General features: G+C 35.7%; 4 protein-coding genes and 1 pseudogene across 13 annotated transcripts; 2 read left to right on the forward strand and 3 right to left on the reverse strand.

Annotated features, from left to right (window-relative positions):
- Positions 1 to 1002: 1002 nt before the first annotated feature.
- LOC104755740 (zinc-finger homeodomain protein 4) lies at positions 1003 to 3515 on the reverse strand. Of its 2 annotated transcripts, none has more exons than XM_010478196.3 (2): positions 2885 to 3515; positions 1003 to 2353 (listed from the first exon to the last, which is right to left on the reverse strand). In XM_010478196.3, exon 2 carries the CDS (start codon positions 2265 to 2267, stop codon positions 1311 to 1313), a length of 957 nt encoding a protein of 318 aa, XP_010476498.1. In that variant the 5' UTR covers positions 2268 to 2353; positions 2885 to 3515; the 3' UTR covers positions 1003 to 1310. The 2 variants fall into 2 exon arrangements, with proteins under 2 accessions (XP_010476498.1, XP_010476499.1); XM_010478197.3 differs by having other exon boundaries at positions 1003 to 2357.
- A 5494-nt stretch (positions 3516 to 9009) lies between these two features.
- On the reverse strand, positions 9010 to 10302 carry LOC104755741 (NADH dehydrogenase [ubiquinone] 1 beta subcomplex subunit 3-B). The gene is made up of 2 exons (XM_019239370.2): positions 9996 to 10302; positions 9010 to 9251 (listed from the first exon to the last, which is right to left on the reverse strand). The coding sequence occupies exon 1, from the start codon at positions 10284 to 10286 to the stop codon at positions 10026 to 10028; it is 261 nt and encodes an 86-aa protein (XP_019094915.1). The 5' UTR covers positions 10287 to 10302; the 3' UTR covers positions 9010 to 9251; positions 9996 to 10025.
- A 220-nt stretch (positions 10303 to 10522) lies between these two features.
- On the reverse strand, positions 10523 to 15221 carry LOC104755742 (protein STICHEL-like 1). Its single transcript, XM_010478198.3, has 6 exons — positions 12615 to 15221; positions 12296 to 12515; positions 11656 to 12171; positions 11096 to 11570; positions 10931 to 11012; positions 10523 to 10838 (listed from the first exon to the last, which is right to left on the reverse strand). Exons 1-6 carry the CDS (start codon positions 14607 to 14609, stop codon positions 10755 to 10757), a joined length of 3372 nt encoding a protein of 1123 aa, XP_010476500.2. The 5' UTR covers positions 14610 to 15221; the 3' UTR covers positions 10523 to 10754.
- Positions 15222 to 18031: 2810 nt separating this feature from the next.
- On the forward strand, positions 18032 to 23283 carry LOC104755744 (pentatricopeptide repeat-containing protein At1g14470). 8 transcript variants are annotated; one of them, XM_087496318.1, is made up of 4 exons: positions 20614 to 21322; positions 21468 to 21730; positions 21859 to 22297; positions 22537 to 22567. In XM_087496318.1, the coding sequence occupies exons 1-3, from the start codon at positions 20726 to 20728 to the stop codon at positions 21905 to 21907; spliced, it is 909 nt and encodes a 302-aa protein (XP_087352444.1). In that variant the 5' UTR covers positions 20614 to 20725; the 3' UTR covers positions 21908 to 22297; positions 22537 to 22567. The 8 variants fall into 8 exon arrangements, with proteins under 8 accessions (XP_087352442.1, XP_010476502.2, XP_010476501.1 ...); XM_087496315.1 differs by lacking the exon at positions 22537 to 22567 and adding exons at positions 22724 to 22818; positions 23248 to 23283 and having other exon boundaries at positions 20616 to 21322; positions 21468 to 22297; XM_087496316.1 differs by adding an exon at positions 18032 to 19767 and having other exon boundaries at positions 20737 to 21322; positions 21468 to 22567.
- LOC104755743 (ankyrin repeat-containing protein BDA1-like) lies at positions 22724 to 24775 on the forward strand (annotated as a pseudogene). The gene is made up of 3 exons (XR_015587382.1): positions 22724 to 22818; positions 23248 to 23835; positions 23920 to 24775. The product of XR_015587382.1 is annotated as an ankyrin repeat-containing protein BDA1-like (transcript).
- The last annotated feature ends 150 nt before the right edge of the window (positions 24776 to 24925 follow it).

The raw sequence follows: 24925 nt of genomic DNA on the forward strand, positions 1-24925 counted from the left end.
GTGACTTTTAGATTATAAGATTGTTTTGCGTCAAACAATGAGTACACTATAGTCTCTATATATGTTCATATACATGGATTGTTTATAATTATGTTATCATTGTTGTTAGTACTTATATGTATCTTGTCTATCATATATCGATAGCATGCTATATACATGAATTCAGCATAATACGCGTGTTTCCTTTTTGGAGTTTGACCGGACAAGATAAACCTATTTTAGAAACTATATACTACAATAAACCGATACAAGTCCAATCAAAGATGAAAATTTTATTTTATAATTATATACTTTTCCGTATTTTGATATGTTATTGGTAAACCAAAACTTAAAACGGAATAAAATATCGAATTTGCATTCACATAAAAATCGGTTGAAAAAGGAAAAAAAATGAATGAGTTTGATGAACGCACTAAATAATAACACATGCGACGCATGATAATTATTCTATACATAAAACTAAAGGAAATTGAAACATGTGAATAAACAAGAACATAGCATCTTAACCACAAATCCTATATAGGGTTTATACAAATTAATATTTACCTAAAAAGTGGAACTGCTATTTAATTAATTAGCGAACATACGTAATAAACAAAGAGGGTTAATAAATGTGATCGCTTGTGACACCAACCACATATTTACTCAACCTTATACGTCACACACGAGAGGACATGACTTGCAAACTCGTTAGTACACTCTTCAGATCTCCATTAGCAGAAATTTATTATTTTATTTTCTTTCTCTAAATATTTCTCCAATTTATTTCCCCCTAGCTAATCTTCTTCTTTACAAGAGCCATAAGCCTCTACTCCGGTGTTTGATGATCAAGTATAAGCTAAGGCATGAAGATGAAGTTGTGGTCCTCCATAAATACAGTATACATCTTAGATATTTATACCGATTTCAAAAGTCATGTACATTACGGGGATACGTATATATATAGCCTACATTGCATGCAGATTTTGTGAGCACAATGATCACGAACTACGAAAAGTCTAATGATTCAATATGATATATATAACCAAAGTAGCTTTACTTACATACCCAAAAGAAGAAGAAGAAAAATACGTCTGGTCATACATTTATTACAACAAGGCTGACATATATATAACTTCCAAATAAATAAAACACAACAAAGAGCATAAATATTTATAAAATCCATGGATCAGCTGATAGCGAAATGAGTTTATGTATATAAATAAAACCAAACCAGCTAGAAAATAAAATTAGAACCCTAAATAGCTAAGATAACGATAGCTAAATAATAATCATATATAGATCATATTAAAATAACGTTATTTATCACATCATGGAACGATCTTAGTGATGATGTCGTTATTAGCGGACAGATCAACGTTGTTCAGATTGTTGCTCTTTTCGTTGTCGTTGTCTTCGAGGTTAATGTTGCTGTTATTGTTCTTCTTGGAGAAATGTAGCTTGTTGTTGTGCATCCAAACCTTAAGGACTCTTCTCTTTACTCCAATCTCTTCACAAAACCTTTGAACAACACAATCTTCTTGTCTTTGTATCTTCCACCCAACTTTCTCAGCAAAATTCAGCATCTTCTCCTTCTGTTCCGGCGTGAACTTCGTCCTAAACCTCTTCTTCTGGTTGTATGGTGGGTGTGGTAGCGATCTAGAAGCGGTGGTTATGCCATCTTCCTCCATAAAGTCCTCGGACTCGGAGTTGTTATGCATGTACCGGTAGTTAGAAACTCCAATTGGCATAATCATTTGGTGTGGCATGGCTGATCTGATCTTGTGGTGGTTGAGCATGAGTTTTCTCGGTGGAGGCGGTTGGTGGTAAGGAGACATGGCGGTGGCTACAGGTTCGCCTTCCACTTCTTTTCTATGGAAGTTTCTGTGGCAATTGCAAGCTGAGCAAGTGAGAGCTTCAATGGAGCCATCTTCACCACTTGGCATAAACTCTCCACACCCATCAGTAGCATTGCCTCCCATAGCTGCTGCATGGTTCTTGAGACACTCCTTGTACTTTATCATAGGCTTCTTGATGATGGCGTTGTAACTCACATGATGAGGATCTTGTTGATGATGATGATCATAGTTGTTACCATGACCATTACCATGTAGCGTCATTTGTGGTGGTTGAGTAGTAATGTTGTTGTGAGTTGGAGGAGCAGAATTAGGGGCATGAAGCTCATGATGATGATGAATCATATGACCATGACTACCATTACTACCACCACCAAATGTAGTGTTTAATGGGATGGGCATATCATGATCTTCTTGACTTGCAATTTCCATCTTGTTTTTAATTGGGTCTTCTTCAAAAACCTTTTTGCTTTTCTTTTTTTTTCTGCAATCTGTTTCTTGGTTTGGAGACAGAGAAACTAGCTAAGAAGAAAACAAGACAATTGGTGGAAAATTATTAGTGACTAAGACCAAAATGATTAAACTACTAAAGGTGGACACTTGCTTGATTAAAGTCTTAAGGAGTTTCTACTTTTTTTAGAAACAACTCACGGAAAGCAATTTAAATTATTTTACTTTGAAAAAAAAAGTTTGGAAACCCCAAAATTATAAGACAAATCGGAAGAATACAAAATAAAAAGGAAATGAAGGGAAATAAAACTCTTATTGCAAGCCTGCTCAAACAAAAGCTGACAAACGCACTTCAAAAGAAGTCTTCTACTTCAATTTAAGTGAGAAATTTATGATGACCAGTAAGTAAAAAAAAGAAAAAATAAATGGGTCATGAAAACAACTGTTCTTTCTTTGATTATCAATGTCCTCTTCTCTCCAAATTTTGATGAGATATTTAACACAAAAGAGGGAGAGAGAGAAGTCAAGCAAGACTAGTTATGCAAGAAATGCGAATCAGGTTGTTGATGAATGAACTGAATTAGGAGCTGAACACGTACCTTCACAACTAAAAGCAGCAAACCTTGATCTTACTATTTGCTTCAAAAGTTCAGAAACTCTGGTGAAGATATAGTCATGAGCATCAACCAAATAGAAACCCTTAAAGAGAAGCAAGAGAAGATTAGGGATATTAGGGTTTTGTAATGAAAGACTTTGAAGGGAGGGAGGAGACAAAGCTTTGCATTTGTGTTTTGGGATGTGAAGGCAATGTCTTAAACTAAGAGAGCTTAGGAGTATTAGTAGTGAAAGCCTAAAGCCTAAAAGCAAGAGAGAGAGAGAGATAACCAAACTAGATATTTTTCAACATTTCACTCTCTCTCTCTCCTTCCTTCACTCCCATTTTTTTTACACAGACAAATAGAAAACAACAGCATTTAATTATGCCAGTTTAATATGTTAGTATATTAATATTGTTTATAAATAAAATATAATCAATCAAATTATTTCTAATAGATATGGTTTGTCGGAAAAGTACGTTTAATTTACTGGTAGTAAATGACTAATATTATAAGAAATTTAACCTAGCTAGAATTATAGCTTTATCATGTATGATAAAGAACTAAAAAAAACAAACAAAAGTAAAGAAGATCAGAGAAGGGGAGAAACAAAGAAAATTAAAAGGTCATGGGTGATTGCTTTGCTTGCACTATCAGACATCAAATTTACACAATTTTTAGAGAGAGAAATGTGTCAGAGAGTGGTGGGGGAGACTAAGCAGTGAAACAAGCATAAAAGTAAGAATAAATAAAATAAGTTAACTTTCATAAGTTAACAAAGCTAATTACAAAAACAAAATATATATTTTGTAACCATAAAATTTTAAATGTTACTTATTACGCAGTATGAAGTATATAGTATGGAGCATTGGCTGAAAAAGTCACCTTATTGTGTATAAATTACAGCTTTAGTTAGTAGTTTAGTACGCAAATCCTGGTCAATTTTGGATGATATATATGCAAAGCCATCTGAAGAATAATATTTTAAGCAACTATTTTGAAGATAAAAAATTTCTAAAATATTTTATTAAGATTAAATAGTTTATTTGATACACCTTTATAGTTAATAATTAATACTTGGGAATTACATAGAAGTATAGAACTATAGAAGTAATAGAACATTCTTTTGTTTTTCTAATTTTATTTGCAAAGGAATATTAAAGATAATTCATACGTCGTCTATAACTTGTAAGACTTTGGACTCTCGAGGTTGTCATGTCATGCATGTGAATTATATTATTAACCAGAAGTTAGGGTCCTACAATATTTCGTGTATTTATTATAAATATATAATAATATAACCCCGGAGTTAATATTCAAAAAATATTTGTAATAAACAAAAATTCTAACATTGTCTTTTTAAATTATGGTACTATAAATGATTTATCTATATCAGTAAGACATTAACAAAGTAACAATATTTAAATAATATATTGCAGTTAATAATTTTTTTCTTCAAATATATAAATAAGTACATTTTCTCTAAGTACGTAGACGATATTAGATGCACCATACGTCATTCGACGTCAATATGAACAACTCAATTCCCATCAAAAACTATATACATATATTAGTGTTTTTCCTAATTTTTAAAAATATTTCTGTAAATCTTTACTCTGGAGTTTACAATCATATATCCACCCACTAAACCAACTAAAATTGTACTACATACAAGAAAACAGCAGTAGCCATGTAAAAAGCCAGTGTATTTACATCTAATTATAATGATGTATAGTACCCTCATAATTTTTGGTAGTGTACATTAGGAAGCATGGGCAAAAAGTATCGAAAGTCAAGTGTGATCGATTCACTAAAAATAGGAAGTCGTGGTAAAATGGAGAATATTGCTTAATATTTCAGACTTACTGCTCTTAGCAGTGGTAATCATGTCATAGCCATTACAATTTAAAATTACATGTGTTTAGTGAACCCACTGTTTTTAAAAAAGGAATTTAAACAATGGCATGAATCACTTTGTTCTTTACTTATCCCTATGGTCTTTATTCTTTACTACATCAGATCACATATTTGAGATACTTTATCTTTTAATTTTTTACTTGTTTCTGTTTTGTTGTGTCTTCTTCTGGTAAATTCTTGGAATTCCTCTTTTGTCTTTTCCATCCATATATTTTTCATTGTTACTTTCGTTTGTAAATTACGGGTGACTTGACTAGTAAAGTTTAAGCTCTATGTTTATCATAGAGAATTATGAGATAATCACTCGGTCATGCATATAAATATATACTATTGTTTGGCTGAGGCGTTGAGCCCAAAACTTTGGATAAATTTACAGTATTATACTAGTAGTATATTTTTAGTCTTTTTCATCTATTTTTTTTATCTATCAAGTAACAAAATAAAATAAAAAGGGTCCACAAGAATAAATGACGTTAGGTCGATGGTCCAAAATTGTTCACAATTTTCAAGATGTTCGTATTTACTCGTTCCCCTTTTATATTATGACGCTTTATTTTGTTTATATATCTCTTTTATTCTTTGCTAAAGAGTTTGTATATCTCTAAGTTCTATATCGCTTATTTATTTATTTTCCTGTATATCAAAATAAAATCAAGATTCTATACGTATTCATTCTTACGGCAATAAAGATTTATTCCTTTGCAAGACGAGTGCAATTTTTTTGTATTAAAATAGTTTAAGATCAATTAATAATTCTTTTTCTGAGTCCCATTAATTATATATGTATAGTATATATCACGTTATCACATTTCTATCTTTTAGTGATGTACTTGAAATTCGCACATGAAAGTTCTCTAAATTACAGCTAGCTATTTTTATACTGTCAATAAGCAAATACTCTAATAATAATAATAATAAAAGTTAGAATTAACAAACCCATCGTATTAAAAGACAGTTATAGTATAGAACTCAATCATAATACTAGTTTTTAAGTGACAAGCGTGCAAAGGCGGACGATTTGTTTCTCTTTTTAGATGGAACCATCAATTTTTGGTCAACCAAAGATTGTATGCTTCAAAAATAACACAAACTTCTTTTAAGATGCCGACTCTCTTTTAACAATATATCTTTTATCAGAGAAAGAAATTCAAATAAGTTCATTATTGATCTTTATCTATAGTTAAGATTTCAATCATTTCTGTGTTAGATAATCAGAATAAAGATTCAAGTCACATCCACCTTGACATATATATCATGATGAAGTAATTTTAGGGTTGGTTAGATTAAAATAAGTATGATAACAACATCATTTGCTATAGTTTTATTAGATTGGAAAGGTATTGATTATATCTCTTAATTTATGATTTTTAGATTTTATAATCTCATGCATGAATAATTCCTGACAATATATATATATGAAATGAAGATATATATATATATAGTTTTGGTTTTGGACAAATGAATCGAAATGACTAAACCTTATACGCCTTAATTTGATCATATATATCAAGCATGGTTGACTTCTGAGAATACATAAAAACGTATTTTTGTAAGTTCCATCATTAGATATACATCAACAAGCATTTAATTTGTAAGCAACACCAACAAAAAAAATGAATCTTAAATTTCACATTTTAGTCATTCTCTTCCGCATTCTTATTATGCATGTGTGCTGTCCTTTGCTTTTCTCACACATCATTTTGATTAATCTCAAAGTTTTGGGAAAATAACAATTTTGATGCATTTTTTTTGTTATGTATGCGGCCATTTAATTATATATACCACTTTAAAAGAAAATGATTCATCTGTCGACTTATGAATTCAATCACAAAACTTCTCCAGTAATATGTGTAACCAATGAGTAATTAAAAAAAACCGACACTATGAGCCTTATATAAGACAAAAACTAAGAGGAAAGGATAAAAAAATTCAGCCGTTGGGAACATTCTCACTCTTTATAAGTATTCATTTTTTTGTTTAATTAATTCCTTTTGGCATGAGATTCAAAAGCCCCACACCACCACAATCCAAAGAAAAGTAAAAACATGTTTAATTAAGTTTATTCGGTTTCTCGGGATTTCCGACATCTAATCATATGGTTATATCAGTAAAACACAGAATACCATGAACTCTAAAAACCCAATGTAACATTCTTATAGCTTAGACCAATATGTGTGTGTGTGTATATAGTTACATACTGTACTATATAAACTGCATTCATGTCCAGCTAGCATCATATCTACATCATGATTTTATCTTGATAAGTTGAAAAAGATAATATAATTTGGAATTGTTTTAAAGTAACCTCGCTTTGAATCTTAATAATCCAAAAGAAAAAAAAAACTAATTATTAGATAATGAATCAAAATTCAAAACCTAAAGTAAAATACTTAGGACTAAAGAAAAAAAAAAGAATATTTAAAATGACTTAATTACTTCATCTACAATACGTAGTACGTACACATCATGTTGTGTATATTTTATCAACTATAGTCTATATGTATAAACGTCAGTAATTATTAATACAGATACAAAAATTATAAATTAGCGCACATATATATATATATACACATTTAATTATGTATACTAGAAACGGTGCAACAGATGAACCGGGGACCAATTCCATGGACCAGCTCATAGCCCATTTTGCTTTAAATGATCTAATTAAGAAAATGAATAAATGGTTCTTGATGTGTATATATAGTGGAGGAATATTGCTTATCTTTGTAAAAAACAAAAAAAAAATTCAATGTTATCTACTTTATTCCTAAATCCTAAATTACCAACCAAACAATATATAACAGCAATTCAAATGGAACATACAAAGAATCTTCATCTTTTTTTTTTCTAGACAAACAAGACTTTAGTTTGAAAAAGCATTACCTTTAAACATAACTGACGACGACGTATTGTAAGATATCTATACTCGTTTTCTATTAATTATTGTCACATTGACGAAAAAGAAGAGTCATTTGTTTTGATTACGATGGATTTACGTATGTGGTATTCCGCCGCTGACCCGACCAGTCGAGATCATCATAAATTTGTTTTTCTACATTTGAAATTAATTTGTTTCTCCGAGTAATGTGAAAATCATGTAGGCTCTATTTTTGAATTTTGAGTAAGAATAACAAAGAGAGTAATAAATATTATAACGTTTCAGTCTAGTGGTTGGTCAAATTTTTTTATAAAACATTTCTATCAGAAAACCTGGATTTGAATTTTTAAAATATGACTGCAGATACAAGATTCAAATAGTTACAAAAATTTTGGTATACTGTTGGAGTCGTCCGTCAAAATCAATTAGATGAATTCTAACCAATGGGATTAAGATTCATAATTAATTTAACCATGCATACTGTTGTGAGAATATATAAATCATTATTTCTGTTTAACAAAATAAATCATTGTTTGTAACAGTTACATTGTCATATTAGTTAAAGACTAAAAGTACTGCTTAATAATAATAAAAAGATTTACTTATTTTATGTTGTTGTTCACTTCTTTTTGTTAACATTAAAAAGTATTTGAGAATTTACATTCAGAGAAAATTTCTGGTTAGAAGAAAAAAAAAAAAAAAAAATTTCTGGTTACTTTAAGAAGAAAAAGATATAATTTTCCCTAGTATCGAAATACTTTCTTACAAAGCAAACGCACGAGTTCTGGTGTTATTTTAACACTATTATGGGGTTTTTACGTGCAATCAGTTTTCTGACATCTGATTCCTCATCTCATACATCTATTATTATTATTATTATACTATCTTTGTTTCACTTTTTTTCTATTTGTAAAAAATTATATATATTCGCAAGGTACAGTTTCATGGCAGATGAAATGGACGTAGCGTGTAAGAAAATACAAACCCGTACCTCATAATTTAGTAAACAAAAGGATAAAGTTAAAAAGAACAAAAACATTATAATTTATCGTCTAAAATAGTTACGTACTCCATTATTTTCTGACTATACTTACTGCAACGACACTCACCTTACTTGGAATTTGTTTTTTTCCCAACATGATAATTGAGTGTCACCAATTCAGAATTGTAAATATCCCTTTGTAAAGAAAAAAAAAACAACTATCACAATGCTTAATAAATTGGGCCTCTTATTAAAACCTGCAGGCCCATTTTGAAAACCACACAGAAGACTTCGAATCTATAGTACTACTGGTAAAGAACCTGAAAGCTACTATCTCTACAAACGACGCAGTTTTTAGTCAAGTATCAACTTAAAACAGACAAAATCAAGTACGAATATGCAATCTCTTAAACTTGATAAGGATACAAAGCAAACCTTTTTGAGCCAACAAGCTTTTACAAGTCAACATAGAAATCAAAATTCATTGTGTTCAATTGAAATATGAGATTATTAAGACAATCCAATGGAAGCTAGCAAGTAACCGAGAAGAAGCCTGGATGGAGTTCACAGCCTTGTGCCACTCTTTCAAGCATCTGCAACCAGACAACAATTTTTCCGTGTAAGAGATCTGATTCAAACTGAAACTACACTTTAAAAACCAAACTACTCATTGGACAGCAAGGTGACAGACAGTGCTCTTACCAGCAAAACTAAAAACTTGTAAAATGTTAGTGATTTTGAATTAATCTACTCAACCTTAACTCCTATGGGTTATATTTTTGAATTTTATTTCTGATCTGCTTATCCACGAACATTACAGAGTCAAGAGAATCATATGAAGAGTGCACTAAACTTAGGGTAAGAACTATAAACTTTGATCTAAGGCCATTGATTCCTTCAGGCATTTTCAAAAGCTCGCTATTCATTTGTCAATCTTAATCCTCTCAGCTCTCAAAATGTACTTTTCTATCTCCACTATAGTACTCATGCAAAAGCTAAGTAAGACAAAATCACCAACTTAAGCTGGTGGAGATAAATAAAATGGAAAAAAAAAAAAAAACATTTCCAGGTTCAAACGAGTTAACCAACAAGAATCAATTTTGTTTTGCTTACGGCTTACCCTTCAATATATCCAAAAATATTTGAAGATAAAAATCAAAACTTTACCAGAGAATCTCAACAACTAAGATCAATTTTAACAAAAACGAGAAACATCTGATTCAAAACTAATCAAGATAAAACTACCTCTCTCTCTCTATGCGTTCTAATCAAACTAATCAAGATAGAACCAATCAATCAATCAATCAATCAATCAATCATCAACGAATTTTATTTACCTCATCTAGTTAAGAAGAAGCGATTGCTCTTCAGTGAGACGTAGCAGGCTGTTCCTGGTGTTGGTGAGCTGATTTGGAAGGAACCGAAGCTTTGCTGTAGATCTGCTCACCGACGAGGTAGACGCAGAAGGCAGCCACGCCGATGCCAAGTCCTGGAAGAGCGTGTCTCATCTGGTTCGATAGCATCGGATGCTTCCTCCATTCATCTCTTCGCCGGAAAAATTCGCCGGTTGTTCCCAAAGGCTTCGCCATTTTTCTCAGGTTTGTTTGTATTCGATTGATCGATCTCATGGGAACCGTACTATACTACGTTCTCTTTTATCATGGGCTTCTTTGATATATATGGGCTTTATTTTTAAATACTTGGGCTCTTTTATTGAAGATTCAAAATATAATAATGTCAGAAAATAGTATTTTAGTTTCATTATTTTCATAAGTGTTCATATTTATTATGTATTAAGTCTTGTACTTGCGTTGGTGAGTTCATGTGAGTAAAAGAGATGGACATATTAATTACACATAAACAGTAAATTAGACATACATATCATTTTAAGATATTTTTCGTAAATGTGTCGAACTGAATCCAATATATCCACTAAAGGCAATAAACAGTAACTTTCCTATCAAATTTGAGTACTCTAGAAAAATACATATCTTATCATTTACTTATTTGCTATAAAATTCAATTTTAGCATTTAATTACTTTAACTTTCCTATTTTCTTTACTACACAGTAAATATCACACAGTAACCTTATTTTTTACTTCCTTGGTTTAGCACACCCACTGAACAAGGAGAAACGTCTCTCTCGACTTCTTCGTGATCGCACAGCAGTCCCTTTGATCTATAATTTAAGTCACCAAAAACGTAAGATAATTAATAAATTCGTGTTTTGTTTCATTTCACCATTAAAGGACATTTATACAATCAACTCACTTTGTTTCTTCTTGGGGACTTTTGTGTGTTCCAACAGAAAAGCAGACTGCAAACTCCTCTCCCTGATTCTGATTCATATCCTCTACACAAACCAAACAAGACATTCTTTGTTAGGACCATCTTACTTTTATTCGGTTTTCTCTTCGCTGAATCAAGATTACTTACAGATTGTCTTTGTTGTTTGTGAAGTTGCTGTTGTGTAGTAAGCTAGGAGAAACTGGACAATGCTCCATTCTTTTGCCAGTCTGATTCTCCTGAAACTCACCCATTTCACAGATCTTCAAAACTTGAACTCCATTCGTGTCTTCTTGCGGTAGAACTTGATTTCTTTCGGGTTTTAACCGGCCTTGTGAACCAGGAGTCTTTTGTAACCACTCAGTTTCTAATCTCTGTTCTTGGATGATTGCTTCGATCCTTTTCATTGGAATCTCATTCCCACTTTCAGTATCTGAACTAGTTGTAACTGCTATTTGTCTGGTCTGCTTGGAGGTGAGTAACTCAGTTTCAGACAAGAGAATTATCCTGACCTCTACGTTTCTCCGTAGTACCATTTCAATCGAGTTTGTGACACTACTTAAGAACCTCTCAGCTCTCGCTTTGATCTCTCTTTCTCCAAATGCAATATAAGCAACTAGAATACCTGCAAACAAGACTCTATTAGTATGCAATCGCTTGATTTTTTTTTCCTTCAGATGTAAAGTGATTAAGAAAAGTTCTACGCTTACCTTCAACTTCACTGATAGATAAAAGCTTCCCATGAGCATATAGAAGCTGCTTCAATGTCTTCGAATGACATTTGTCTACACATTTTATCCAGATATCATTTAGTTTCTCAGAATTTCTGCAAGTAAGTGTCATGGTGCTTGCCGTTGTATCGTCATGCGAGGCAGTGTCACTCTCTACAACTTCGCTAGACGTGGAAGACAATTTCACTTCATGAACAAGATTTCCGCTTTTTCTCATGGAAGTTGGGGATGTTGAATTACTACTACATTGAAGGCCTAATCTCTGTTTGTAAGCAGTAACTTCCCTTGAAATGCTTGACGGGGGATCTTCAGTTGCTCTAAAGCTTTGCCTTCTACTGCTACCGGTATGTGTGGTTCCAGGAGAAGGCATCGAACCAAGTTGTAGCAAGGTAGCTATGAACCATGTTGAACGATCAGTAGAAACTCTTAGCTGCTTCTCAGCCTCAGAAAGAAGTTTCAAAGCATGCTTTAGTCTCTCCATATCAGCTTCAGTCACTACAAAAAAAGATGAATAAGATTGGTCAATATATGATCATTATGTCTCGCTGTGGATTCCAATACTTATCAGTTTCATTCAAGAAAATTCAGAACTAACGACTTTGAAGTTCCAGAAACTCACAGTTCCGTCCATCAAGGAAGACTTCACTGTACTTTTCGTCCAAGGCCTTGTATGCTCCAGCAATGATATCCATGATAAGACTGGCTAGTTGAGACATCATGAGTATTGGGTCAGCTCCTACGTCCAGTAACTCTCTAGCTTTCTTAACGGTCTCTGCCGTGTCAGATGACAATGCTAACTCCAAAAGTTCCAGTAAATTTTCATCTGAAACAACACCCACCTGCACAACCACCAGAAAGTCACATTTTAAATTACTCATTGGTTTAATTTTTACCTAATGCAAATGAAAGGAAACATAGAATAAAACATCAAAACTTACAAGCTCATTTACAACATCGACTGTGATTCGTTTTCCCATCAAGCTCAACTGATCCAACATAGTTTCAGCATCTCGAAGTGAGCCATCAGCATTCAAAGCAATCAGGTCCAACGCCTGAGACTCCACGTCTAGATTTTCATCTGAAGCAATTTTCCTTAGTCTCACAACAATGTCACCATCTCTGACTTTGTTGAAGAGGTAACTCTGACACCTTGACTGAATGGTCCGAGGAACATTGTCAAGGTCGGTCGTAATACATATGAAGACAACTTTCTGCAGAGGGTTCTCAAGAAATTTGAGTAAAGACAGCCACGTCTTAGATGGTAATAAATGACACTCATCTATCACAAAAACCTTGAATCTTGGGGAACTCTGTGGAGCTAATGTCAGAAGTTTTTGCAAAAGATAAGTAACTTTCTCAGCTCCATTCTTCTTACCAGCATCAAGTTCCAATAGATCCCTACTTTTCCCCAACATGTAATCACTGCACTCTTTGCAATACCCACAAGGTTTCATGTCTTGAGTCGACAGATCACAGTTCAGGGCAGCCGAAAGGATTCTCGCAGTAGATGTCTTCCCAGTTCCTCTAGGACCTTGGAAAAGATAAACATGAGCAACCCTACCCTTTTTCACAGCGTTCATTAGAGATTGAACAACTAAACTCTGTCCGATCAATTCATCAAAGAACATAGGCTTGTACTTATAGCTCAAGCTCTGGATACTTCCCGATGTACTTCCTTCTTCTTCTTCCTCTTCTCCTCCATCCTGACTCTTACAACTAGTAGACCATCTCCTCCCATTTAATCTACTTTGAGCCTCTAAGTCAACCTCTCCGAAATCAGTAGAAAGATCATCATCACTACACCCAAATCCAATAGATGAACCTCCTCTACTATTACCACCATATTTGAGCAAAGGCAAAACACCCTTTGCACTTCTTAAAGCAAGTTTCTGTTTATCATACCTCCCAGAGGAATGTCTATGTCTACGATACACTGACTGACTCCCGCATAACATACTACTCCCAGTCTTTCTAAGTGTATCCGAAAAGGAAGGTGAGCAACAACTCCTACACCCACCTCTATGTTTCAGATTCTTCTTTGTCCAATAAAAAGGAATCCCGCAACCTTGTCTCCCTGTAAAATCCAAGTTATCATCATCCAAGTCATCATCATCGTCCTCCCAAGATCCAAGTGTGCTAGGATTACGAACAGCATACATGTTGTTGTATGAGCTAGTCGACAATGCAGGTGTACTGTTACACGTATGAGAAGAATCCTCTCTCTTACTAGTAGCTCTCAAGAACTTAGAAGAAGAGTGTGACCAGTTCTTGTGCTTAAGCTTCAAAAGCAAAGGAGATGATACTTTAGTGACCTTCCGTGGATTATCCGAATTGCTAAAATCCTCTGTTTCGTCAGATAACTCAACAGATGCATCTCGCACAACACTTAAACCTGACTCAGCGTGAAGATGACGACTTTGAAACTGCCTAGAGCTTCTTCTTCTTCCGAGAATAGCTTCTTTAGGTTGATGATGATAACTCTTCTTCTTTCTAATCTTAGCAAAACCAGGTGACACAAGATTCGAGTCTCTGCATCCGAAACCCATGGAAGCAGATCGAGTTTTCCCAAGATACGAATCACCACCGTTCCTAGCATCACTCACATCATCCTCATCATCATCTTCACTGTTTTTAGAAAAACCACTCTTCTCACTCGAAGTCCTCTGAGCCTTCCAATTGTACAAAAACACCTTCTTCTCCTTGTCCTTGTCTTTCCCGTTCCCAAAACCTCGACTACTCGGAAAATCCAACTGGTTGTTACTGCTCTCCAGCGGCGGCGGCGGGTCAGGGACGGATCTAGAGGAAGGAAGAGGAGATTTCCAAGAGGAAGTGGTTCCGGGATCAGGTAAACCCTTGGCAACTTTCCTGATTTGTGTAAGCTCCTTCTTCATCAGATGCAATTTGCTTGGATCCGAAATCTTTAGACCCGACATTTTTTTCTTCTTTCTTCTTCGTCTTCTCAAAGACAAGAACAAAAAGAATCACTCTTTCTTCCTACTGCTCTTGTCTTCTCAAGTTTTCAGACACATTTCAATCGAAAACGACAATGAAAATTGAAATCTTCTCCGTCGATTTTTATAGCAACAAAAATTTAAGCCGGGAACTTTCACCTGAGTGAGAGTTATCAAAAATTTTGAAAGAAGACTAAGAATCTTTTGTTTCCAGAAACTGAAGCCTATGACTATGAGAGCGAAAGCGACAATATGAGTGAGAGAGAGAGATGAAGAAAAGGATTTGTTGGGAAATTCAAAATATTCACAGGTCTTTGCTGTTTTTTTACTCCCTATTCTTTTCTTTAATTTTTAAAAAGACACGAAAAGAAAATGTGAAAAGGTGAAAAAAATACAATAAATAGGGTCGGTCGGGAAGGAGCGGTGACGCTCGGGATTCTCCTTTATTCTACTACTACTGAGTGAGATGGTCTCTCTCTTCTCTTGTGTCAGATCTCAAAAAAAAAACAGTCGTCCTCAGTTCTCACTCTTCTCTTGTGTTCTGTCTTTCTGTGTTTTATGTTTTTGTACTTCTCTTCACCCAACTTTCACATTATCAACAAATTTTCTTCAATTTTTTATTTATTTACTAAAAGTTTACATACAACAAAATTGAAAATTGTATAATAGAGCCAAAGTACAAAAGAAAACGACTTTGGAATATTATTTTAAAGAAAAATATTGATATTTTGAATTATTTTTTATTCTTCTCCAAAATAAGTCATATTTTTACTTCGAGATCGGCGAGGAGAAGTACCCAAAGGCTTAAAAGGCCAATTATTATTTGTTTTTTAGCCAATTTTATTGTTCTTGCAACGTGCTTGTCTAAAAACTCTCTAAGATTATGACAAGTTCTGACATTTTGCATGTCTAATTAATCTGAGACCAATTATGTAGGGGAAAAAATCCGAAAAATACGTTATCTAATTTTTTTTTACGGTTTAATTCCTCTAGTTATTAAATTTCCCAAAAAATACCTGGTTTAATTTCTTTTGTCTTTAAAAACCTTCGTCTTATAAATATCGGTAGATCCATACTTAAAACATATCGATTGTTAACTGTAATGATGGAATTGTTAACTATGGTTAAAATTTAACCCCCACATGTTTAATTAAAGATAACAAATGATACTGTTACCCTCTTCTTCTTCTCTTCCACAAATCGATCTGTAAACTATGAGCGATGATCATACCAGAGACCAAGAGCCCCAGTAGCGAAGAGAGCAGTCCAAGTTCCCCATTCATCGTTCGGAGAAATGAGAGGCATACTCAACGATCTCACAGTAACCGATCGGATCGGAGAAGATAATTCTGGTAACGACGAATCCCACGAGAGAAACCTATCGCTTCCGTTACGGAATCGCGAGAACGAGAAGCTAAGCCGCGAAGGAACATGTTTAGTCGATAATTCAGGAAGATCCTTGCGTGAAACAATGTGCGAGCGGCGGTGAAGTATCTCGACGACGGCAACGAGATTCCGGTCACATTGAGTAACGACAAGCTCGTCGCCATTTTATTCGCGGCAACTTTACAACGAGAAAAAGGGGAAAAGTGAGTGAGTGATTAGTGAAGTTGTTGACTCATATTAGAGCATGTGCGTCAACTTTACTTATATACTTCATTACCTACTTACTACATTGAGCAAAACCAAATCTAAAATCAAATTTAGGGATTTATGGAGACCACATCTTAAGTAACGGTGATGGCTAAGCTTTTATACAGCCGAACCGAATCTAAAATCAAGTTTGATTCTTAGGTGAAGTTGATTTTGCATGTATATATAAAGAGAGGTTTTAATTTTTGTTTCTATGGGAGTTAAGAAATGAAAATTCGCAAGTGGTGGTGATTGATTGTAACAGGTTGGAGAAGACAAGGGTCGGAGCTGCGATGAGTGGTGTGTTGGTCAGCACTCTAGTTGGGCTTGCAGCTAGCAATCTAGGGGTCATTTCTTCTCAAGCTCCTGTTTTTGCTGTAGTTTTGAATTTCTTGCTTCCGTTAGCAGTTCCTCTGTTGTTGTTTAGAGCTGATTTGCGACGTGTGGTTCAATCTACTCGAAAGCTTCTCTTGGCCTTTTTGATTGGATCAGGTAATAGGTCCCTGTCTTGTTATATCTTAGTAACAGGGTGGTACTGTATCAGCAAAAGGCTCATAGTTTACATATCGATTTGTGGAAGAGAAGAAGAAGAGGGCAACAATGTCATTATTTATTTTTAATTAAACACGTGGGTGTAAATTTTAACCATAGTTAACAATTCCATCACTACAGTTAACAATCGATATGTCTTAAGTATGGATATACCGATATTAATAAGATGAAAGTTTTTAAAGACAACTGAAATTAAATCAAGTATTTTTTGGGAAATATAATAACTACAGGAATTAAACCGCCAAAAAAAATTAGATGGCGTTTTTCGGGTTTTTTCCCAATTATGTAGTATATTTTGAATCATCTATGTTGTGATGCTTGTACAAAACCTACTTATAAGTACCATCATTTCAGCTTCGTTCGCAAAACCATAATTTAGTTGCATTTTCATAACAAAAAATATAATCCACATTTAATATATTCGGTGACAAATGTCTTCACTCTTTCGAATCGTACGTACATCTTAGCTGTTTTTATTGTTTGGTCCGTTTGAAATGTCTTTCTTACAAAAAAAACGAATTTAAACAGCATTCACATGATTTGTTTATTCTATAAGATCGCGTTAATAATGTCTACATACAAATATGTATTTTAAATGCATACAAGCTCCTGGGTCCTTATAGTTTGTGTTCTTTGACTAATGCATTATAAAATCTAGCATTCATATATGATATATGCAAAAACAAATTAAACGACGAAATGCAGCACATGCCACTATTTTGTTCCTTTTGCGAAATTTGATGTGGCCCTCTCAAATTAATTTTATTCATTAATCTGCTAACTTAATTAGTAAACGTTGTCTCCAATTGTAGTAGACAACCTTATCTAATACCCAATGAGGAATATAGACGACAAACGATTGATTAATCTGGTCGGTGTACATCCTCCTTAATTAGATGGTCCTTTTTGTAATTACAAGGTCCCCAAACTCCGTAAATTTACAATCATCATCGCTGTCAATTTTGGCCTAAAAATATATAATGATTGAATTGATACATTCGTAACTTATGATTAAAATTATTACTGTATAATGTCGTACCAAATCCAATCATTTCTTAAAAAATGATTAACCAATTGATGAAAGCTTAATGCTGTGACTGATGCATTGTGGAAAACCTCCAAAGGGCATCATTGTATTACATATATAATGGGCCTACAATTCTAATAATGGGCCTAAACGAGCCTATAAAAGCTATTCAAATATATTTTACCTCTTCCCCGATACGAAACAAAAACGAAAGACAGAGAGTGAAGCTATCTCATGTATGTCTCGAGAGCTCACTGTATCTCTTGCCGCCATAGCTTCGCAAGCTCTAACATTTCCTCAGTTAAACCAAATCCATGCTCATCTCGTCGTCTTCAACTCCCTCCACCGACAAAGCTACTGGGCTTCGCGTTTAATCAATTGCTGCACGCGCCTCCGTGCGCCGTCTTACTACACGCGGCTCGTTTTCAATTCAGTGGCGTTTCCCAATGTCTTCGTCGTCACTTCGATGTATAGATACTTCTCGCAGATGGACATGGCGAATGATGCTCTTCGTCTCTACGAACAAAGATCCCGTTGCGGGATGATGCCTGACGCTTGGTCTTTCCCTGTTGTGATCAAATCGGCTGGGAAGTTCGCGGTTTTGTTCCAAGCTATTGTTGAGAAATTGGGATTTTTCAAGGACCCTTATGTGAGGAATGTGGTAATGGATATGTATGTGAAGCATGAGTCAGTGGAGAGTGCACGCAAGGTGTTCGATGAAATTACTCACAGAACGAGTTCTGATTGGAATGTGATGATCTCTGGGTATTGGAAATGCGGAAACAAGGAGGAAGCTTGTAAATTGTTTGATATGATGCCAGAGAATGAGATTGATGTGGTTTCATGGACGGTGATGATTACTGGTTTTGCAAAGCTTAATGATTTGGAAAATGCAAGGAGGTATTTTGATATGATGCCGGAGAAGAGCGTTGTTACTTGGAATGCTATGCTTTCAGGTTATGCACAAAATGGGTTTACAGAGGAAACTATTAGATTGTTTGATGATATGTTGCGACTTGGAGTTGGAGTTAAGCCAAATGAGACCACATGGGTTATTGTTATTTCTGCTTGTTCTTTCCGTGGTGATCCTTCCCTCGCTCATTCACTTGTAAAACTCATTGATGAGCAGAGAGTTCGGTTGAATTGCTTTGTGAAGACGGCATTGCTTGATATGCATGCTAAGTGTAGAGATATTATATCTGCTAGGAGAGTTTTTAACGAGTTTGGTACGCAGAAGAATCTTGTTACTTGGAATGCTATGATTTCTGGATATACTAGAATCGGTGATTTGAGTTCGGCTAGGGAGCTTTTTGATACAATGCCTGAGCGGAATGTTGTTTCTTGGAACTCGATGATAGCTGGGTATGCTTACAACGGACAACCTGCTCTAGCCGTCGAGTTTTTCGAAGAGATGATTGATTATGGAGATTCCAAACCGGATGAAGTAACAATGATTAGTGTTCTCTCGGCTTGTGGACACATGGGTGATCTAGAATTGGGTAGTTGCATTGTAGATTACATTGGTAAGAACCAAATCAAGCTGAATGTTTCAGGATACAGGGCTTTGATCTTCATGTATGCAAGGTGTGGAAACCTGTGGGAAGCAAAACGAGTGTTTGACGAGATGAAGGAAAGAGATCTTGTCTCTTATAACACGTTATTCTCAGCTTTTGCAGTTAATGGAGATGGGGTTGAAACGCTGAATTTATTCTCAAAGATGAAAGGAGAAGGCATTGAGCCGGACCATACGACTTACAGTAGTGTCTTGACGGCTTGCAACCGTGCAGGATTACACAAAGAAGGCCAGAAAATATTTGGATCAATAACAAATCCATCGGTGGATCATTATGCTTGTATGGATGATTTGTTGGGTTGAGTTGGTAATCAGTTGTCAATGGATACACGCTCTTCAATGCCAGCCTAAACTCGGTGAGTTTTATTCCTTAATTCTCTGATTCAATATAAAAGTTTAAACCTCTTTCCTTTAAACATCTACTAGAATCTTTAATCCAAGCAAATGATAGAAACCAAAATTCAAACTAACTTGCAATGTAATATGTTCGTCATGTTATGTCCCACCTTTTGCCTTTTTTTTTGTTTTGTTTTTCCTTCAGTTGTTTTGTCTCATATGCACTTCGTGTGGGAATAGGATATCCTTAAAGTGATTTGAAAAAGTAATACCAATAGGTTTCTTTATTATTTGTTACATGTGAGTGCATTTCCTGGTATCCGACTGCACCACATATCTCCAATTTTGGAAGGGCTTTGCCCGGAAGACTCAAAAACTCCAAAGTGCTGTTGCCGTCGGTTTTGAGAGAGAGAGAGATCTAGGAACTTATACTGCATAATCTAACCGCAAAATCAATATATAGTTACATTTATTTTTCAAATAAATTATGATATCTACACGGATATATCCCTTACAAGTTTTAAAAGATTAATTATGATTTGTGGCAGTCTACTAACGTAGATTATGTAGGGTCAAACAATTTATAGTCGGTTGGCTTTTGTCATCCCACGCAAATAATCTTATCATTTTTTGGTAAAATGTGAGTGGTTGAAAACTCTTTAGGACCTACCTCGTGTTGGTATGGAAATAAGTCATCCATTGGAAGGTGCGATGGTTCTTGGCTTCTTGCTATGGAACTTCCTGGTAAAATGCCAAAGTACCTAACATGTTTTGTCAACTCATTCCGTGTGGGGTTCACTTATTCATTGGTATTTACTTCGAAGTTTCCTCCTGAAAATGCTCAAGCTCAACAGTTTCTTTTGTTTTAAGAATGTTTATAACCTGAATTTTGGATAACGAGGCCACAATAGAAAACCAACATCTGTCAAACCTTTGTCTTGATCACTTAGTTTCTGGCTAAAACACTTTTTTTTTTCTATGGATCCTAGACTTCAACAAGCTGCTGAATCTGGAAGCATCGATGAGTTGTATGCTCTTATTGATGAGAATCCATACATACTTGATCACTTTGATGTGGTGCCATTTGTGAACACTCCCCTCCACGTAGCTGCAGCTGCAGGGAAGAAACAATTTGCCATGGAAATGCTGAATCTTAAACCCTCTTTTGCCAGAAAGCTGAACACAAGCGGCTACAGTCCACTGCATCTCGCTGTGGATAATGATCAAAGAGGCTTTGTCTCCAGGATGCTTTGGCTTGATCACAGCCTTGCCCGTGTAAAAGGGAGAAATGGCATCACACCGTTTCTTTCCCTAGTGTTAAGAGGAAACGCGGATCTTGTGGCAGAGTGCCTCCTAACTTCCCCTGAATGTATCGAAGATGTGAATGTGAATGGCCAAAATGCACTTCATCTAGCTGTGATAAATGACAGATTTGAAGTTCTCCAAGTCCTCACGGGATGGATCCAGAGAATGAGCCAAAAAAATGCTGACTCGATCGAGATTCTTGTTCTGAACAAAAGGGATTTCGGCTACAACACAGCCTTGCACTTTGCAGCATATAAGAATGATCATCAGGCATGCTTTATTTTGTTTCAGTTCTGTTTTTGTATTTCAGATATAAAAGCTCTACTAAGTGACAATGAGTCGAGTGGAATATGATTATTCTAATTGAGAATCTTTCTGATATGAGATTACTAATAGAATGATCTATTTTGTGTAGGTAATTAGACTTCTACTAGAATGCCGGTTGGTGCAGCGGAACAAAGTCAATGGTGCCGGTTTAACATTCCTTGATATCTTAAGAAATCAGGGACAGAGAGCTGCAGGGGCAGAGTTAAGAAGCCAGGGACACAGAGCCGCAGGTGGAGAGTTAAGAAGCCAGGGACAGAGACCCGTGGCCGTGGGTGTGGACTTGGATTTGGAACAAGTTGTTGTAAAAACTGGGTGTAAAGAGGCAGCTTCAGTGCGAAAATCCAAAGCAAGGTCTGAATTTTTGAAATCACCAATCACTTTCGTGACATATTGCTCCACGAGCATGAGACGCCTAAGGTCTAAAACTTCTGATGATGCTCGGGGAGTGTTCCTGATTGTATGCGCTTTGATAATAACAGCCACTTATCAGACTGCCCTCCAGCCTCCCGGAGGTGTACACCAATCTGAGGACGCGAATGCGGGTTCTGTAGTGATGAAACAGACATTCTTCATCCTTCTTTGGGTTTCCAACACCGTAGGTTTCTGCTGCGCTTTATTCTACACCTTTTGTCTCATACCACTTGGTAGTATGTTTGCTACGTGGTTCTTTTGGACTGGGACATCTCTGTGCATTTCTTATGCACTAGCAATAGCAGTAATCTCACCACATCCTCTAGTGTTTCTTTCAGCCACCGTTGCCTTCTTCCTGCTTTTTGCTCTCTTTTTCTTGTTGGATGCTTTCGTAACTGGTTGGCGGAACCATGAGACGGTGGCACCTAAGCCCCGATTGAGCTGGTTTTGGAAGGTTTGATATATCACTACTATAACAGAGGAGAAGGCTTTGAGAATGCAAACGATGTAAGCCTTCAACATATGACACATCTCTCTTATGAGTTGTGACTTGCAATGTACTGTGCCAAGTAGTAAATAGGCTTATATATATATGTAAAATCTTGGTATTTTAATGAGTTTTATTAGGTTTTAAGCTGTTTCAATCCCAGATAGAGCAAGCAAGAAAAAACATATTGATTCGTCTTCTCCCTAAATACTTGTTCAGTTTTGTAGTTCAACTGTGATAATTATGTCCTCTTTTACAGTCTCTAATGTTACTGCAATCCTTCATGCTTTGATCTTCTTGTTGTTACTGCAACTCGGGCATTTGTACTGTTTGATGTGCTCAGCTTTTCAGGTGTGATCTTCACGCACTTTGCATGAAAACATTTCTATTAGTAATCTCATATATTGTGCTTATCATCAAAGCGTTGTATTTGGTGAGTATTGTAGCTGATAAAATACTTGAAGTCGATCCACGTTGCCTGAATGAGGAAATATAGAGAACGAGAAAACATGAAGCAGGTTAGTCAAGCAGCCGGCCAAAGGTATGTTCTGAGGAATCTCGAGGAAAGTTAAAAAATTTATGGACGACTTATTCAAAAGATTTGTTTCAATAAGGGAATAGTAAAGGTATAAAATAGGTGGATGGAATAATTTTGTTATTAACTAGAGAGCTCCCGTTGACATAGTTGGCAAATATCATATATTGGTAAAATGTCGAGTGATATGAAATCAACCTCCCATGAGAAGGTTCAAAGTTTCCTGCATCCAAGCTTTTGCTGCTAAAACTCCCAAGTTAGTCACTTACCTTTTTGTTTAGAGCATATCTAATCTAAATTGTGAGAACCACAATAGGAAACAAACAAAAAAGTGTTCCTGCCTAGTTCTGCTGCACTCTTACAGTCTTACTTTACTATATTGATCTTACTGAATGCTATTCTAAACATTTTTCTTGTTTACTTTTCTGCCAATAGCTCCCTCTCTATGGATCCAAGACTTCAACAGGCTGCTGAATCTGGTAGCATCAGTGACTTGTATGCTTTGATTGATGAGAATCCGTACCTTTTGGAGAGCATCGATGCCGTGCCATTTGTGAACACTCCCCTTCACATAGCTGCAGCTTCTGGAAAAAGAGAATTTGCCGCAGAGATTCTGAATCTTAAGCCGTCCTTTGCGAGAAAGCTGAACACAAATGGGTACAGTCCATTACACTTTGCTGTGGAAAAGGATCAACAGGAGTTTGTCACGTGGCTGCTCAGGCTTGATCCCGGCCTTTCTCGCGTTAAAGGTAGAGAAGGCATCACGCTATTCCATCTCCTAGTGTTAAGAGGGAACGTCGATCTTGTGGTAGAGTGCCTCATAACTTCCCCTGAATGTATTAAAGATGTTAGTGTGAATGGCCAATGATGAATGATAGGTTTGAAGTTCTCCAAGTCCTCACCGGGTGGATCCAGAGAATGAGCCAAAGAAACGCTCTCCCTATCGAGTATGCTTTTCTGAATAAATCGGATCTAAACCACAACACGGCTTTGCACCTTGCAGCATATAAGAATGATCATCAGGCATGCTTTATTTTCTACAATTTATATCAGCGTTTTCTAGATCATTAGAGAAACAAAGCCAAAGCGTTGACGTTTTTCATGCAGGCAGTGAGACTGTTGCTAGAATGTAGGATGGTGCAACGGAACGAAGTGAATGGTGATGGTTTAACATTCCTTGATATCTTAAGAAGACAGAGACATATTGATGAAAGTGGAGACTTGGAACAAGTTGCTCTAAAAACCGGCTGCAAGGAAGCATCTTCTCTGCCAAAATTGATGAAAACGTATGACTTGTTCAAATCACCAATCACATTTTGGGCCTACTGCTCCACACACACAAGACGCATAAGTTCTGACACTTCAGAGGAAGCTCGAGGAGTCTTCTTGATTATATGCACTTTGCTAATCACAGCCACTTACCAAATCGCTCTCCAGCCTCCAGGAGGTGTAGACCAATCCGAGGGTCATGCGGTGATGAAACATACATTCTTCATCGTCCTATGGGTTTCTAACACTATAGGCTTCTGCTGCGCTATATTCTACACCTTTTGTCTTTTACCAGCTAGAGGCTTGTTGACACTATGGTTCTTTTATATAGGAGCGTCTCTATGCGTCTCTTACGCCCTTGCAATGGCTGTAATCTCACCCCACCCTACACTGTTTCTCTCCGCGTGCTTTGCCTTGTACCTGCTTTTTCCTCTCTATGTCTTGATGGAAGTTTTTGTAAGGCAATGGCGTAGTCATCAGACGGTAACACCTGATCCCCTGTTTAGCTGGTTTTGGAAGGTTTGATACAACATTTTGTCACCTTACTGCAGTAGAAGCGGGGACTTTGAGAATGCAGATAGCCAAATATGCAATTAATAAACGTATGCAGTGTCCATTGTGATAATGTTCCATGTAATAATTACTTGACTCTGTATATACATGTTAGTAATGTCATAATGTTCCAGGAAGAAAAGAGGAGAGTGTTTGTGATATCTCGAATCTTTTCAGTTTTCACACTTTACTTAATGTTTCTTGCTCTGAAGCTTCTTATTAGTAAAGACAACAATATCTGCAATTCTTGGCCCCTTGTTCAACAGTGTTAATAGTCCATTGTATTCAGTGA

Source organism: Camelina sativa, chromosome 17 (genome assembly GCF_030686135.1).
Source record: "Camelina sativa cultivar CO46 ecotype springtype chromosome 17, ASM3068613v1".
Taxonomy (NCBI): domain Eukaryota; kingdom Viridiplantae; phylum Streptophyta; class Magnoliopsida; order Brassicales; family Brassicaceae; genus Camelina; species Camelina sativa.

What these genes read in the sequence shown, in the direction of transcription:
- LOC104755740 (XM_010478196.3), bottom strand. Translation starts at nt 2,267, where the DNA reads ATGGAAATTGCAAGTCAAGAAGATCATGATATGCCCATCCCATTAAAC.
- LOC104755741 (XM_019239370.2), bottom strand. Translation starts at nt 10,286, where the DNA reads ATGAGATCGATCAATCGAATACAAACAAACCTGAGAAAAATGGCGAAG.
- LOC104755742 (XM_010478198.3), bottom strand. Translation starts at nt 14,609, where the DNA reads ATGTCGGGTCTAAAGATTTCGGATCCAAGCAAATTGCATCTGATGAAG. An exon ending in CTTCCTTGATGGACGGAACT is followed by an intron (nt 12,172 to 12,295) that starts GTGAGTTTCTGG and finishes CTTTTTTTGTAG; the next exon opens with TGACTGAAGCTGATATGGAG. An exon ending in ACAAACAACAAAGACAATCT is followed by an intron (nt 11,013 to 11,095) that starts GTAAGTAATCTT and finishes TGGTTTGTGTAG; the next exon opens with AGGATATGAATCAGAATCAG.
- LOC104755744 (XM_010478200.3), top strand. Translation starts at nt 18,077, where the DNA reads ATGTCTCGAGAGCTCACTGTATCTCTTGCCGCCATAGCTTCGCAAGCT.